Source organism: Cavia porcellus, unplaced genomic scaffold (assembly GCF_034190915.1).
Source record: "Cavia porcellus strain 051 isolate PalLab524CR breed Dunkin Hartley unplaced genomic scaffold, mCavPor4.1 scaffold_13, whole genome shotgun sequence".
Classification (NCBI taxonomy): Eukaryota; Metazoa; Chordata; class Mammalia; order Rodentia; family Caviidae; genus Cavia; species Cavia porcellus.
Window position 1 is genome coordinate 46,426,084 of NW_026947496.1, and position 15,808 is coordinate 46,441,891.

The window sequence follows — 15,808 nt, forward strand, 5'->3', positions numbered from 1 at the left end:
TAAGCATGCCTATAGAGCTGGAAAGAGACTTTATTCAAACCTTCATTTATTTACCAGTTTTCATTAGGCATCCATGATATGCCAAGCATAAGTAATTACTGGAATAGAAGAATGTTAACTTCATGGTTCCATAATTTCCCTAACTCCATGATTACTTCCTTGTGACTGGTGGGAAGGACAGTTGTGTAGCCAAGACTGTGTGCCTCATAAGTGAGATATGTGTGCTGTGTGTGCATGGTTCTATGTCTGCTGGCTCTGTTATCCCATTGTATAATCCTGCCATAGGAGCTACCAGCTTAGCATCCCTTTTCTTTCCCTTCCAGACATCATTCAGTCGGGGCTTCACTAAGAACATGAAACTTGAAGCTGTGAATCCCCGGAACCCAGGAGAACTCTGTGTGGCCTCTGTGGTCAGTGTGAAGGGGCGGCTGATGTGGCTGCATTTGGAAGGTATGTTTTTGAGAACACAGGGTACATCTGGAGATGGCAAGGAATGCACGAGAATTAGCACTCACACAAGTCCCTTTCTTGTATTTAAAAAACTTTTAAATTATTCAGTGTTCTTAAATAAGCGAAACTAATCAAATATAAATTCATTCAGAGCTGCTCATCTTAACTAATAATTTCATAAAATGAGATGCTGGTGAGATAATTATGTTTGGAACACAGTGGGCTTTTTACATCTATGATTGTAAAAGCTAATGTCACGATTAGATTAATGAGTCACTACAAATGGTGTATGAGGTCTTGATTATTAGGAGAATAAAATCATTTTTGATGATTTTGCATGTATTTGCATTTTAATATGAATAATACTCTTAACTTTGGTTTCTGATGTAGATGTTTAATTTTTCTTCAAAATATTGACTGGAGTGACTTTCTCCCCAAATAGATAATAAACAAGATTTAGACTGGTTTCTTCAGTAACATTAAAACTATTCTATGATGAACATATAAAAAATTATTCTACAGTTAATTTACAAGTGTACAGAAAATTCACAGAACAATGAATTTTATGTACAGAACCTTCATCAACCTTTGTGTTTAGGTAGAAGGCTATTTTATAGATGGTATGTTTTCTCTGAGAAATAACACACTTAATCTTTAATGTTTTCTCATCTCTTCCACATTTATAATTATTTTTGTAATGATTTCACAGAGCTTGGTGGTTTTTGTAAATGTACATGCAACAAAATAAAAAAATAGATTGAGCAGTAAAATCTTGCTACCCCTTCTGGTTGCATAGTTTAAATTTTATGATCCACCGGTATTCATACTGCTATTGGGATAGAAAGTTTAGACGAAAACTCAGTATCTTTGATGCCAATATCTTTTCATCCTATTTCCCCTGTAAGCAAGGCTAAAAATGTATGGAAAGTTCTTAGATGGTTTCACAGTCTCATAAATATTGTAATCTAGTATTGGAAAATGTTGAAATAGTCATTTTAAATGTTATTGTGTTGTCAGTTCCAAGGAAATAAAACATTACTAAGGCTTAGGGTGTCAACGTCAATTGGAAATCAATGGAAATTCTCAAAAAGTTTATTGTTTAGTGTATTTTAAAGTGGAATACTGCTATTTGGAATTAAGCCAAAGGTAGACACAGAGTGTTGCTATTTCTCCTACTACAGGAATAAAACATGATGTCATTTTCATTGCTGTACATAGGGTTGAATGCACTGCTATTGAAGACACAAGATCCCTTCTGTGATTTCAAATCACTAGATTTATCTCACTCACTAACACTAGCCGTGTTGATGAGGTTGGAAACTTGTTTGCATTATTAATTTGAAAACAAAAATGGCAAAGTTAGAAGACCATGTTTCATCATTATTATTTAGCACATTATGGTGACATTCTTTAGCAGTCATTATTTATTTAGCAGTTTCTGTTTTCACTGAGCTTTATGGCTGTTAATTACCTAACACAAACAGCAGTACGAGTGTCCTGAGCTTTATACATGGGGAAACCAACTATGCCATTAAGAACTGCCTGCTGTTGATTTTCATTGCTCTAGACATTTTCTCTGTTGTTTAATTCACTAGACCATATAGTTTTTCACTTCTTAAAATAAAAATGATGCCCAACTCTTCATGTATTTTTTGACAGCAATTCCTCCTTTTGCTGGTCTTGTTTGGATATCCATGTTTGGTTTTATAGCAAAAAGGGAAATAGCACATGTCATTTGTTCTTAATTCTTCATAGGTTTTGACTATGTAGTAATAAAAAGCATTAGCAAACATATTAGACAATAGGATTATCCATTTCTTGTTAGACTTTACCCATTTTTTCCAAAAGGTTTTTGTAAACTGTTGAGTATGCCCAGTACTTTAGTACTATCTTTTGAATATCAACTGGAATTATTAGTTTAAATCGTGCACTTTTCCTATCCCTTAAAAAGTATATTATATGTGCATAAAGTAAAATTTTAGTAATTCCTTGATTTTTCTTTTTTCTTTTTAATTTGATTTGGTTTTGGCTCACTAATGAGCATTTTTACTTGAAAGTGACAATTTATGTCATTTATATAATACATAGTTTCCTTCATCAGTTCTAGGGATAAAATGATAAGGACTTAATATGGTCACTTTGTGGCTCTTAAATTACTTTATATGGAGATAGTTATTCTGATTATAGACCGTCTATTTGACACTTGAAATATTATAAAGTTCAATATTAGTTTTACTAGTTATTTTAATGCATTAAACTGATTTGAAATCTTTTCAACACATGGCTGATTGGCCATTTTTAGGTAATTAAAATGATCACTTCTAGTTAATATTTGACTTCTCTTGAAGTCAAATCATTCTTTAAGTATCCTGGAGCGTCTGATGTTGAAAGAGAGCAATGCATATGATATGTGAGATTAATGTATATTATTTTAGATGTATATTGGAAAAGTTTTCTAAGCTCTCACAAACCACTGATAGGAAGGGCAACTTATAATGACAGTGTTTAATGTTTGGGAACAGATGCTGTGGTATTGTCTTCTCATCTCAACATTCTGCTATAGATAATCAGTCCACAGTTAGGAACATTATCCATACAATATAAATTACTTTCAATTTTAAGTCCCCAGCATTGCACTACACACACTGGCTCCCACATTTTTGGGGCTGCCTTCTCACGAATCAAGTAATTTTATATTCCTTCCAGATCATGTTCTTACAGCACAGCTGTGACTTGAGTGTTTTCCTTGCTCTCACAGCTCTTTAACCCTTAAGAGGGTTTACATCTTTTTTTTTTCTTGGTTTCTTTTGTGAGGTCTACTTTCCTACAATCATTTTCCCTGGCCACTTTCTTAAATACAGATTGAGTATCCCTTATCTAAAACTTCAAACCAAAAGCACATTGGGTTCAGATTTGGGTTTTTTTTGGAATATTTGCATACCTATAGTGATATTTCTTTGGGAGGGAACCCGAATCTAAACGTGAAATTCATTTATGTTTCATACATGCCTCACAAACATAGCTTGAAAATAATTTTATATTTTAATTTTTGTACTTTTGTGCACAAAACAAGTTTCTACTTGTGGTGTTCTTGTGGAACTCAGAAATTTCAGATTTGAGAACATTTTGGATTAAGGATGCTCTACCTGAATGTACACACACATAACTTTTTTTCACACTTCACATATTCAGAGCTAGTACAATTCTAGCTTGCAGTTCTAGTGGTTAATGCAACATATTGTTCAGCTGTGTGTGTGTGTGTGTGTGTGTGTGTGTGTGTGTGTGTGTGTTACAAAGAATTGAGTCCAGGGCATTTGCACTAAGCTACACCTTTAGTTCTTTCCTTAGTTTCTAATTTGAGGCAACATTCTGCTACCTTGCTAAATTACCCAGGCTGGGCTTAAGCTTGGGCTTTTTCTGTTTCAGCCTCCCAGGGTTCTGGGATTTTAGAGATGTGCCACTCTGCTTGTCTAGTAGTTTAGCTTTTTTGTCCATAGTTCCACAGAAGAGCAATTTTTTTTCCTAAGGAAATAATATTTTACTGTTTAAAAAATTGTAGTAAACTATACATAACAAAGGTTACCATTTTAACTGACCATTTGTATGTGCCCGGTTCTGTTATTTACATTGTCACAGTACCATAAATTGCTGCAATTAAAGTAACTCACATGATTGCCTCACAAACTTAATGGGCTGGAAGATCATCTGGGAATCTTGTTAAAATTAGATTACAATTAAGTCTAGGGAGGGACTTGAGCTTCTTCATTTCTAACCAATTTCTAGGTGATCCTAATCGTTGTGGTTAGTTAACCTGATGCTGGGTGACAAGGAATTAAGTAGATAGTTGTTTCAAGCAGTAAAAACTTGGGGATTTTCAGGGTAGAATGGATAGGTCAGCCTGAAGATTTGATACACTGAGTTCCTTCTGTCCTCTGGCTGTGTCATTCTTTTACTTGGTGCCATTTGTCCTTATTACAAGATGGGTTTTGTGGCTCCAGAGATTGTCTCAGTGTTAAAGAAAGGAAAAAAATAGGAGAGATGAAAGCAAGTGAATTTTAAATGTCATTGGGGAAACCTTGCTAGTGATGCATGCTTAAATCTAATTGTGTAAAACATATTACCACGCCCTGCTTCATACATGTTGTTTAGCTTTGTATTCCAGTTTCTGTAAGCAAAGAAGTCACTGAGTTTTGGACATCCAGTGTAGTATGTCTGCCACATTTATCGGCCTAGGACTTGTGATAATCTGGGAGTTCTGCTGAGATCAACAATCAGCAAGGGCAGTGAGGACAGGGCTGACCAGCAGACCTTGGGAAAAAGATTCCATCAAGTAAGGCACATGTACAGAGAGAGAAGGGGCCCAAGGTAGAGGTGATGATGAAGGCACAAGGGATGGGCAGAAAGGTGTCTGTGCCTTCCAGCTGACAACTGCCTTCAAATGCAATTCCTAATGTTAAATCCTTCTTGCCTTTGATCTTGATTATAATGCTTGATTGTGATCTTGATTATAATGGTATAATTTCCTGATCATAATGCTGCCATGTGGTGCTCAAGTTGCAGAATGTCCTTACGCAGACTGATTCTTGATCATTTGCTCTCTGACAGTGTAGGATGAGGCTCAGTGTTCAGAGAGTTCTTGAAGCATCAGAAATTATAGGACAGAGTGGTACTTGGGGTCCCTGGTGGACTGGCATTTCTGATTCTGTAAAGAGGGAAGCTGCCTTGCATTCAGGGTCAAGAAAGAGGAAGGTGAGTCTGAAGGGTCAAGGAATCTTTAAACATATTTTCATTTAGCAGGATACTGAACATTTCAATGAGACTCCTTTTGGTTATGTTTACTTCTGACTCATGAGCATCAGGTATCTTTTGTTTCATTTTGTTTTGATTTGGTTTAGTTTGATTTTATTTTTGTGGTGCTGAGGATCGAAACCAGGGCCTTGGGATGCAAGGCAAGAACTCTACCACTGAGCCACATTCCCCATCCTGTATCATGTATCTTGATGTTCCAGCTTTGTTAAAATCTGTGTGTTAGCCTTCCGGAATGATAAGAAAATTCCTGAGATAATCATTTTCTAAAGAAAGGTTTTATTCTGGCTCTCTGTGTTGAAGATTCCAGTCCTTTATAATTTGTCTCCATTCTTTTGGGCCTGGAGTGAGGTTGCACATTATGGTAGAAGTGCATGGTGGCAAAACTGCTCACCTGCTCAGGAGCCAGAGAGCAAAGAGAGAAAATAGGAACCCAGATCCAACAGTCGCCTTAAAGGGTTCATCTCCAGTGTCTTATTGCACCTCCCAATAGGCCCCACCTCCTGCAAATAGCACCATGACAGAGACTAAAGCATTTAACACATGGATTTTGGGGGGATATTTAAGATCCAAACTATACAACCTGGTCACCTAAAATTAATTGAAGTGCCAGATACACTACACAGGGAATAGCCCCCAGTTTCCTAACGAAATGCTCTATGGACCTTGAGTAACACAGACTGGAAAAGCTGCCTCTCATCTAGGCATTCTTGCCTCTATGTAGGGAGTTTTTTCTCCTTAGGGGAGTACACACATCAGAGAGGGTGTGGCTTTGGCCAAGGGGTGGTGGAGCAGTGCTTGATCAACCTCCGTCACTCCTAAGATGCCTTCTCCAGGGAAGATGTGTCAGATGCTGTAGGACACATAAAAATAGAACCAGCCCTGTTTCTATAAGTGCCAGTATTAAACTGGTATTTGAGGAATTGTATAGGAATTTAGGAAATATCTTAGGAATGGGTGGGGGCAGTGGAGACTGAGACTATTCCAGTGAGTGGAGCCATGAAGACTATGGAAGAGATAATATTTGAGCTAGCACCTGTGAGATGGATAGTTAGGAGCAGGGAGAAGATATCAAATTTGCTACTGAGATTTTAATTCTGGCTGACTAAAAAGTGGAGTGTCCATAGTTAAAGGAACTAAGACACAGGAAAAGAGATTTAGAAGGAAACATATATTTGGATTTAAGACAGTTGTGTTTTATATTTTTTTTTCTCTTTTTTCTATTTATCAGTACCGGGGATCCAACTCACGACCACCTGCTTGCAAGGCAGGTGCTTATGCCGCTGAGCTAAGTTCCCAGCCCCGACAGTTATGTTTTGACAAACAGGAATTTCCAGTGCAAATGCATAGCTGGTAGCTAGGATATTGACACTGGTGTCCAGATCTGAAACTACAGAATATATGGGATCACAATCTACCTTTTTAAAAAATTGAGATGTTCTCCAGAACTTTGGGACTATATACTTGACCTGGGTTCTCTCAAGCAAACTGGGGTGTACAGTGCCCATCTTTGGGGGGAGGCTCTGTAGAGAAGCTGGGGCACCTGAAGACAGCCATATTCACAACGATTTGGGGTTAGACAGAGCCATGCCAAATGTAGGCTTGTGACTACAGTGTGGCTTCTAGCAAGTTTCTTATTTGTGAGTTCTGATTTCCTGATTTCTGTCATGGTGATCACTTTGTCATCTAGCAAGGACTTGGGATGAGACAAAGGAGTTAGCACAATTTCCAGGAAACGAAATGAAAAGGAGGTTCTACAAGGCCAGAGGAAGATGTGGCGATGTGCCTTAAAACATACTCAAGTTTTCCCAGGTACTAGGCTGCTTCTTGGAGACTGTGTGTGGTAAGGACTAAGAGGAGACAGCAGTGGTGTCTTTGTAATTAGGCATGGTGCCACCATCCCTAAGGACTCAGGTGGAGCAGGGATGGGAGTCCAGGAGCAAGTGTCTGTGAGAGTAGAGTCAGTGAAATCACACATGTGCGCACACTGCCCCGTGATGTTGAGAACAGAACACTCCCCCCTGTGGAGTTAGTACCACCTCTTGGTACCTGCTTTATGGGTGTGACCTGAGCTGCCCTTCCAGCTCTGCAGATGAACTCAGGGGAACTCAGTGCCCTACAGTATTCCATCAGGGTGGGTCCCATTCCAGTGTTTGATGACACAGAACAGTACTTCAGAATCCTATTCATAAAGTAAGAACAAATTATCCTGGCTCCTATGATGAGTCCATTATATTAACTATCTCATGAAAATCATGTAAAACAGTTTCAGACACACAGGAAGAAGTTAGTTAATGTTTCATGATTTTTTTTTATCCACATGATTCCTATTAGTTTCCTCCTCCTTCAAATCTACGTTTCTGAATATTAAACTGTCTTACTACCTAGGGCAAGAATTCCTTTCACATCACAAAATGATTTGCAGGCGACATTATCACTGAGTTGTTTAACTTTCATAGTTGCCTACAGAGATAAACAACAAACTTGGTTCTGTAATTCAAAGCTTTGTTGTAAATTAAAACAAGTGAGGAAGTTGAGTTTAGTCTTCTCGTACTTTGAACATGTGGAGAGAATGATGGCCTTGTAGGAGTATTCATCAAATCTCTTTTCGTTCTACTTTCTTAAAAACTTAAGAATAAAACACACACACACACACACACACACACACACACACACACACACCCCCCTAATAACAACAAAGAAGACCTAAAGTCCTCAGGTCTGTTGGGGAAGTATCAAAATTTCTCTTATAATTCTTCCTTTGTTTGTTGCCCTCTGAAATGAAAATTAGAGAAAATATTTTTTTCCTGTGATAAATAATGGCAAAACACATTCTTTAACTTTCAGTCTGTACATCTGTGGTGGGGACAGCTTTGGACAGTGGAATTTTACAACTCGTGAACAATTCCAGTACTTTTGGGCCTGGTCCCTGTGTGAGCTCTGATTGCTGCAGGTGCCACCGGGAACATTGTTGTCCTTACATCTGTGCTATCTCAGCCAGCCTGTTTATGAGTACTACAAAGAGTGGCAATTTAAGAACAGATGATCTTGCCCTTTTCCATTTGAAGAAATGCATGCAATTGGGAATTGTCCAGTGGCATTTTCCAATTTGCTTGATTTTATCTACACTTTTTGGCTGCAGAAAGATGGTACACTGCGTGGACCAGGTGGGTTTCCTTTTCTCCACCCTACTAGGTTGGTGTACAGCAAGCCACCTGCAGGAGAAAGTGCATGCCCTGGCTGGGCCTCCTCACCTGCAAACGTTGCATGTATTCTCGGCAGGGATAGCAGAGGATGGTGGGCATTTTCTTTTAACTCTAAATGAGACAGCTCCATCTCTTGCTTTGGCTGTATGACTCTTTCTTTCTTTTTTAATCACTGTGACATTTTCTTTTATGTACATTTCTCTGTGGTCATTTGTAATTTGCCATCTTGAGGTTCCAGTCCTGTCCTCTTTGCAGGAGTCGCTCTTTCCTCTTCCCCGGAACCTTGGGCCGGGCAGGTTTGTCATGCAATTCTCTCTTCTTTCTAAAGGGAGTTTCCAGATTCTTCAGAGTCCCTCTTCTCTCCACTGCCCAAGTGCAGTCTCATTTTTTTCTGTGACTTGAAATGGTTTTGTGTTGATGAACTTGAGTATGCAACACTCACAGCAAATGTATCCGTTACACCATTTTCCTGGGAAACATAACCACATGGACATCTGCATAAATGTAACCCCTAAATCTGGTCTTTTCTTTGCCTGCATGCCTAACTTAGTGGCATCATTATTTTCCCAAGTTAGAAACCCCAGAATCCTCCAAGTGAGAAGCTCTAGAATTTTGACTATTTTTTCTCTCTCAACGGGTCTGTCACTTCCCTCTTTTATCTCTCACTGCCACTGTAAAATCCAGGTCCTTTTTTTTCCTTTATTCTTATAATTACAAAAGCCTCTCAACTGCTCCTTCTGCCATCTCCCAAGGGCTCTGAGCATTATCTTTGTAAAACATAGTCATGACCTTTTCCTAATACTCAGAGTGTTTGTTTGTTATGGAGTCAAGATTCAATTGTGTAGCGTGGCATTCACTCTATCCATGCTGGGTGTGAGTTCTCAAGTGCTTTCTGAGTTCACAGTCTTTTCTTATATTTGTACACCTCTGTAAAGTGTGCTTGAAGATAGAGTTGACCTTACAATGTGCTGGTGGAATTGGCTGCAATATCATCTGGAGAGTTCTGGTTGGCACAAGGTAATAATGCTCAGTAAATGCAAGCTTCTGATGATATTATTATGAGACACACCTTTTGTTTGCAGATTTGCCACCCTGTAGGGCCTTGAACTCCATCTGAAAGGACTGATCAAGGTGTCTTTAAGAATCCTGCCACTGTTATCGGAGATGTAAGCCATCATACAGGGCTTCAGTCTTGTTTTTGCATGTCATCCAGCATGGTGTTCATACAAAACTTCATGTGATGCACTCTGCCTGCTAAATGAGTATGAGGAATAAATAAATGCGAGTTGTTGAACAAAAAGGGCATTTGAGATGCTGTCTTTTACAAATTGCTATTTTTCTAGTGTATTTGGGAACAGTGAGATAATTTGTACTTCTAAGCTAACTTCAAAAATGCCTTCATTAGTTTTTCCAGATATGTAACTCAGTTCCAGTAAACCACCCACCACAGACCCAGTGCATCCAAGTCCCTAAGAGCAAGGCCTAGGAATCTGTGTTTTACATTGCCCTTCCCATACAATTCTTATGCATATTAGTTTGTAAACCATTCTTGTATGTCTAATGGGCAAGATTTCTGTGTCTCACAGAAATCTTTTTGAGCCATCTCACTTAGTTTTTTCATTGCTGAGGCAAATACATGACATCCAAAGTTAAAGAAGGAAAGGTTTACTTTAGCTCACTGTATGTGCAGTTTCAGTTCACAGTTAGCTCATAGTCAGTTCATAGTCAGCAGGGAGGCATGACAGGGGAGAAGTAGTCCATGGAAGGAGGCAGTAAGCAGCATATCCAAACACAGCTGCAACAAACTTCCCTTTTCCTTTTACAAACCTTTTGAGTGGTGCCATCTACACCCAGAGCCATACTAAACCAGTTAGCAGGCTAATTTAGCTATCACACTCATAATCCATACTTACACACTCTAATCCAGCATTATATACCAATGACCTAGCCACCTATGAGTGCATGAAACTTTGGGGGGACATCTGAATACAAGCCATAGCGCCACCCTCCTCCATTTAGAAGAGGTACAGAAAGCACCACTATAAACCTTTCCATAATTTGGAAAAAAGTCAGGTAAGATGAGATAACCGTTTTGTAGACACTGGCAAAAATGAAATGAGAAAATATGCAAATGTGAAAATAATTATATTTGAAGCCAGTGTGAGTGGTTTTAACATCTGTAAAAAGAGGCAGCATGACCTGTGTGAAATACTGGGGGCTGAAACTGCTTCCACAGATTAGGCTTTCGGGGCAACATTTCCTGAACAGATAAGAAGGTGGTCTCCCAGGGGAAAAAAGCCATTTATATAAGCAAATTTTTTTGGTTCTGCAAGTTGAGGCTATGAAAAGCTCTTGTTGACCTCCAACAGACCTGGGTATGTTTTGTTTGTTTGTTTGTGCATTCCTGCCAAGTACTCTACCACTGAGCTTACATCCCAGCTCTAGCTTTGGCTCTAGCTGTCTTATTTAGAATAGGAATTATGCTAGAAGGCTGTGGATGAAAGACTGGTGGACTCATTTTGCAGAGAAAACAAAGTTCACAGCTTCTAGTAACTGTGATGAAATGTGATTTCTGGGTGATCACGTTCTCCAAAAGTCAGAACAGAGCACTTGGAGAGAAAACCTGGCTCCTTTAGGAGGAAGCCAGTAGCTTGTAATGGGAATCCTGCAGATAAGATGAGGGCTCTCCTGGGATGGAGACAGATGTATAGGTCATTCTTCCAATAAAAGGAGGTAAAGCAAGAAATCTGCCCCCCTTGGATGCTGTCAAGACACTAGACCTTTGTCACCCAGCTCAAGTTCTGCATCTTCCGTGTACCTGGTTTACTCAGCTCTAAAACAGGAATGGAAAGAGCCTGTTTTCTGGCCTACAGTAAGTGATATAAGCATTTGCTTTTGAACAGGTTTGCTCACTTGTCATTTTCCCCATTAATTCCTTTTCTGTGCTTTCTTTCAGAGTGACACTTTGATCTTGCCAGTCACAGTTTTGCCCCCTTCTTTCATTTCTTAGGACATCCCTAAACCCTATGATATGGGTTGGCATCTTCCCAAGGAGTGCGTGGGACAGGAGTTTGCAGGGTGTCCAGGTCCCAGTTCTTGCCTGCTCTTGGGTAGTCAGACTCACTTCATTTTTTTCATATTTTCTCTTTTCATCTCACACTTGAACTTCTCAACACTTTCTGTGCCCTTTAACTTTCAGTGAGGATATTGAACAAGGTGAACCTGTTCCCTTGAACACTTCTTGCCGTCTTCTCATCCCAGCTTTTAACTGAGATATAGAGGTGCTTTTGATTCCCTTACTGAAGTAAATGAAAATCATTTACCTTCCTGTGGGTGACTCACTTGTTATCTCATATGTCTTTCGCCTGTGGTACCCCATACTTTTTCTACTCTCAGTTTCACTCATTTGCCCTCTCTTTTTAATTTTCTAGAAGACAAGTAATTACATAGCTTTAGAAATGTGTTCCTGGGAAGACTCGGAAACCTCCTCCCAAGCCATTTTCTTTTTTCATCCTAATGTTCTGAATAGAACATGTCATTGACTGGTTTCACTGATCTGTCTCATTGGTTGATTGAGCTGTGTGTTCAGTTTCAAGAGAAAATATAACTTTGTGATCTACTTGAGGCAAGAACCAAGTTCTCAGGAGATGGAAAATTGCAATAATATTTTAAGGTTCCAGTATGATACTCACACGTGTGTATGCTCGTACATTTGTTTTCATTCTAGAAACTTTTAAAAGTGAAATGATTCAATTACATTTTATTTCTTTTATTATTATTTGCCTTTCATTAATCTGACTTCAGTAGAAACACCATATTATATACAAGACTCTTCCTTTCTTCTCTGAATCTCTTGTTGTGCTGTTGCTGTTTCTGGGGGTTGCCAAGATTGTGATTCCAAAACAATAATTCATTCCCCAAAGCATGAAAACTATAGAAATATCTTTGATTAGAGTTTTTCTCCCTCTCTTGGAGTCAATATTCTCTGGCTACCTTTTTATTTTCTCAACAGATACCAGTTGTGCTAGTGTTTTGCATTTATTTTATGCATGTATTAACTATATTGTTTCCCTTTTTAAATAAATCACAGCATCCTCTATATGGCTTCCCTTTTCTCACCCCACAATACATCTTGAAGTTCTTTATCTATACTGTATAGAATGTTGGCCTTTCTTTTTTTAAAGTACAGACTATTCCAGTAATTGAATATGTACCCTACTTTATTTAAGTACTATTTCTGATAGATTTTAAGATGAGGTTTCTGAGTAAGATAAGTAGAATCTATGCTAATACAGTGCAGTTTAGACAAAGACAGAGACTGAGTATACTCTAGGGTTGTTGTGTGAAGATTTTTGTATAATATGAAAGAAAAAAATATTGCATTGGTCTTCAGCCAGGTATCCAGCTTTACATATATACTCTTTGGTAGTTCTAGAAGAAGCAAGGAAGAGCATTGTGTGTATTTTTATAAATTATTTTTAAGATACTGGAACCTCTATTTAGGAATTTTTTTTTTAAAGATTATTGTAACTCTAGCTAGATATATCTAAATTCAGTAAAAGGAGATAATGAATTTGTATCCAAAATCTAGAATGGGATTTGAAATGTGTATTATTGGGCAAATCTTTCGGAGCAATAAATAACCCTGTTTTTGCTTCATCTGTCCTTATTTAATAGATGCCTTTGAAAGCTAGATTTGAGGTGAAAGGGAGGCAGGACTATAACTTTCTTGAGGAAAAGAGGCTGATACCTCTTCGCTCATAAATTTTGTTTAATTGACTGGAAAGCATGATCAAAGAATTTCAAAATGTGGTAAAGACAGCCATAGTGCCATATTGATGTATACATTATACAGAAGTGTATATACAGAGCATTAATATGATGTGATGTTTGAACCAGCAGAATATTGGAAGATGAAAGTCATAATTTAGTAAAGAATTTTCAGCTATAAAGTTCGCTTTATGCTTCTTTTTGAAGTACTGTTTTAAATGATGTTGGAAATCTTATTTGTAGCTAAACATAAATCTGGAAGTATAAATATTTCTGGTGGGTGAATTTGACCTGTTTGTAAAATTGTTAAGTAGCTAATAAACAAAGACTGTTGTTGTGAGTCTAAAGAGGAGAAAGTGACCTTGTGTAAGGGGGTAACATCCCAATGGCCCTTTTCATTGAACCCTGAGAGAGCAGGAGGGTGGGAAAAGTCACTTCTGCGTTTGAAGCTACTGGGAGAGTTTCTTCTTTCTTTTCCAAACATACTTTTTGTTGTTTATTTGATGATTCCTTTGGCAGTTAGGTTAAATATTCGTTGAATTAATACTAAATTATATTAGCCAGGCATGGTTTCCATTCATTCAACTTTTTTGAAAAATGGCCTGTAGAAACAGTCTTAATTCTTTAAGTTTATATTACAGCTTTCAAATTGTAGAATTAAGCTTATAGAAAGTTAGGACTGACAACTTTGACAGTTTATTTCTTTGAGAACCAATGAAAAGTTCAAATGACTAATGATGATGATGTGGATATAGCAATCGCTGTTTTCACAGTGTTCAGGGCACTTCATATTCACTAGTATACAGTATTGTCTTAACCCTAAATTAGAATCCTTCATGAAATAATCTATTCAGTTCTCATGATAACTGCTTTAGAATGAGAAGTTGGGAGACAGGGACCTAACATTGGAGTTAGAGCCATTTTGTTTTTGGCTGTTGGTCTTTAGTTTCCTAAAGTTAGGTTTTTTGGAGAAGAGTGTGAATCTTTTTGTTTTGTTTTGTTTTTGGTCTTTTTGAGACAGAGTTTCACTATGTAGTTCAGGTTTTTCAGAAGCTCATTTTGTAGCCCCTGCTGGTCTTGAACTTGCAACAATCCTCCTGTCTCAACCTCCTGAGTGCTGCGATTACAGGCGTATGCCTCCACACCCAGCTGAAGGGTATGAATCTTATTCAACATCCATGAGCTGTTTTGTGATGACATATCTGCCTGATGGAATTTACTATGAAATTTTCATCTTGGTTCTCTGTGAGAAAAATAGAAGGCACTAGATTTAGTATCAGTGCCCAAGAGTGACTATTAATAGACCTCTTACCTTTAGATTCTTGGTTTGAGCTCTTCCCTGAAAGGAGTTTTTCTTAAGAACAATTGATTTAATATAGACTTTTTTCCTTGGAACTAGTGGGCTCGATTCCAAATTCGTTCTTTCCATAACCAGTGCTCCTTGAAACTTTTGCTGTTTATTATATGCAGATTTCTAGTAATTTTCAAAGTCACTCAGCTGTGATGCTAGTTTATCGTGAGACATGATTGCAATTATGGAGCAGGATGTGATGGGGTAGGCAGAACCCACTAAAAAGACATTCCTACAGAAACGACTTTTATGTGACATAACCAGAGCAGAGCACAAACAGTTCAAAATGAGCAATTCCTTCAAGCTAAGTTACCAAATTTGCTGGAGAAATTGCTTGTCTCTCTTCTGCTTCTAATCAGTGGTACCATGTTTAGTAGTTGCTTTTAGCTGTAAGGTTTGACTTTAAGTTGAAGGTTACTCTTTGCTTGGGGTTGGACGAATTATGTCATGGTTTTTGCTGACACCTGAACTCACGGTCCCCAGTTCAAGTGCTGCCACATTCCTTAGTTTCACAGGTACTCTTAGGAAAGACAGACATGTGGTCCCTCTTCCAGTATATCTGGCTCCATTGTAATCTTTCCTAGTGTCCCTCCTTCCTCATTTTCAAGTGGAAGTGTTTCCTTTTTTTTAAACCTCCACTTTATTTTAAACTTATGTTCTTACTACTTTGTAATTCAAATATTTGTATCTGCCAGAAGACCATCAACTCCTTAGCAATGTCTTCCATATGATGACCGTTCTTTTTTAACATTTAAAAGAAAATACTTGTTTGTCTTAGCGATGCTCTCTCTTATTTTTTTTCTTCTGTTTCTTTGTTGGTAACTATTGTCTTGGTTCTTTCTAACACAGGTCTGCAGACTCCTGTTCCAGAAGTCATTGTTGATGTGGAATCCATGGATATCTTCCCAGTGGGCTGGTGTGAAGCAAATTCTTACCCCTTGACTATACCGCACAAAGCAGTCTGTAAGTTTTGCCAGTGAATGATACACAATTTTATTTTTTAAATATGATGTAAAAAGCAAATGTTATAGATGTCCAATTATTTTTAATGTCTCAGTTGTCCTTTAATAATCTGCATGATATGAACATTTGGATGAATTTCACAGGATAAATAAGGAGGCAACTGAAGATCACAGAAATGCAGAGGAAAAATAAAGACCAGACATTTCCCCTCCTACTTTTGAATGCAACTTATTATTTTGCTTGGAAAAATGTTAATTTTTTA

At 38.0% G+C, this 15,808-nt stretch overlaps 1 protein-coding gene across 6 annotated transcripts in view; it reads left to right on the forward strand.

Moving 5' to 3' along the window:
- Positions 1–15,808, forward strand: part of Sfmbt2 (Scm like with four mbt domains 2) — a 295,751-nt gene that overhangs the window by 230,541 nt on the left and 49,402 nt on the right. For all 6 annotated transcript variants that reach the window (XM_063260159.1, XM_063260158.1, XM_063260160.1 and 3 more), the window contains 2 exons: positions 324–450; positions 15,433–15,546. In XM_063260159.1, the coding sequence (XP_063116229.1) occupies positions 324–450; positions 15,433–15,546 (241 nt within the window). The remainder of the gene's footprint in view (positions 1–323; positions 451–15,432; positions 15,547–15,808) is intronic.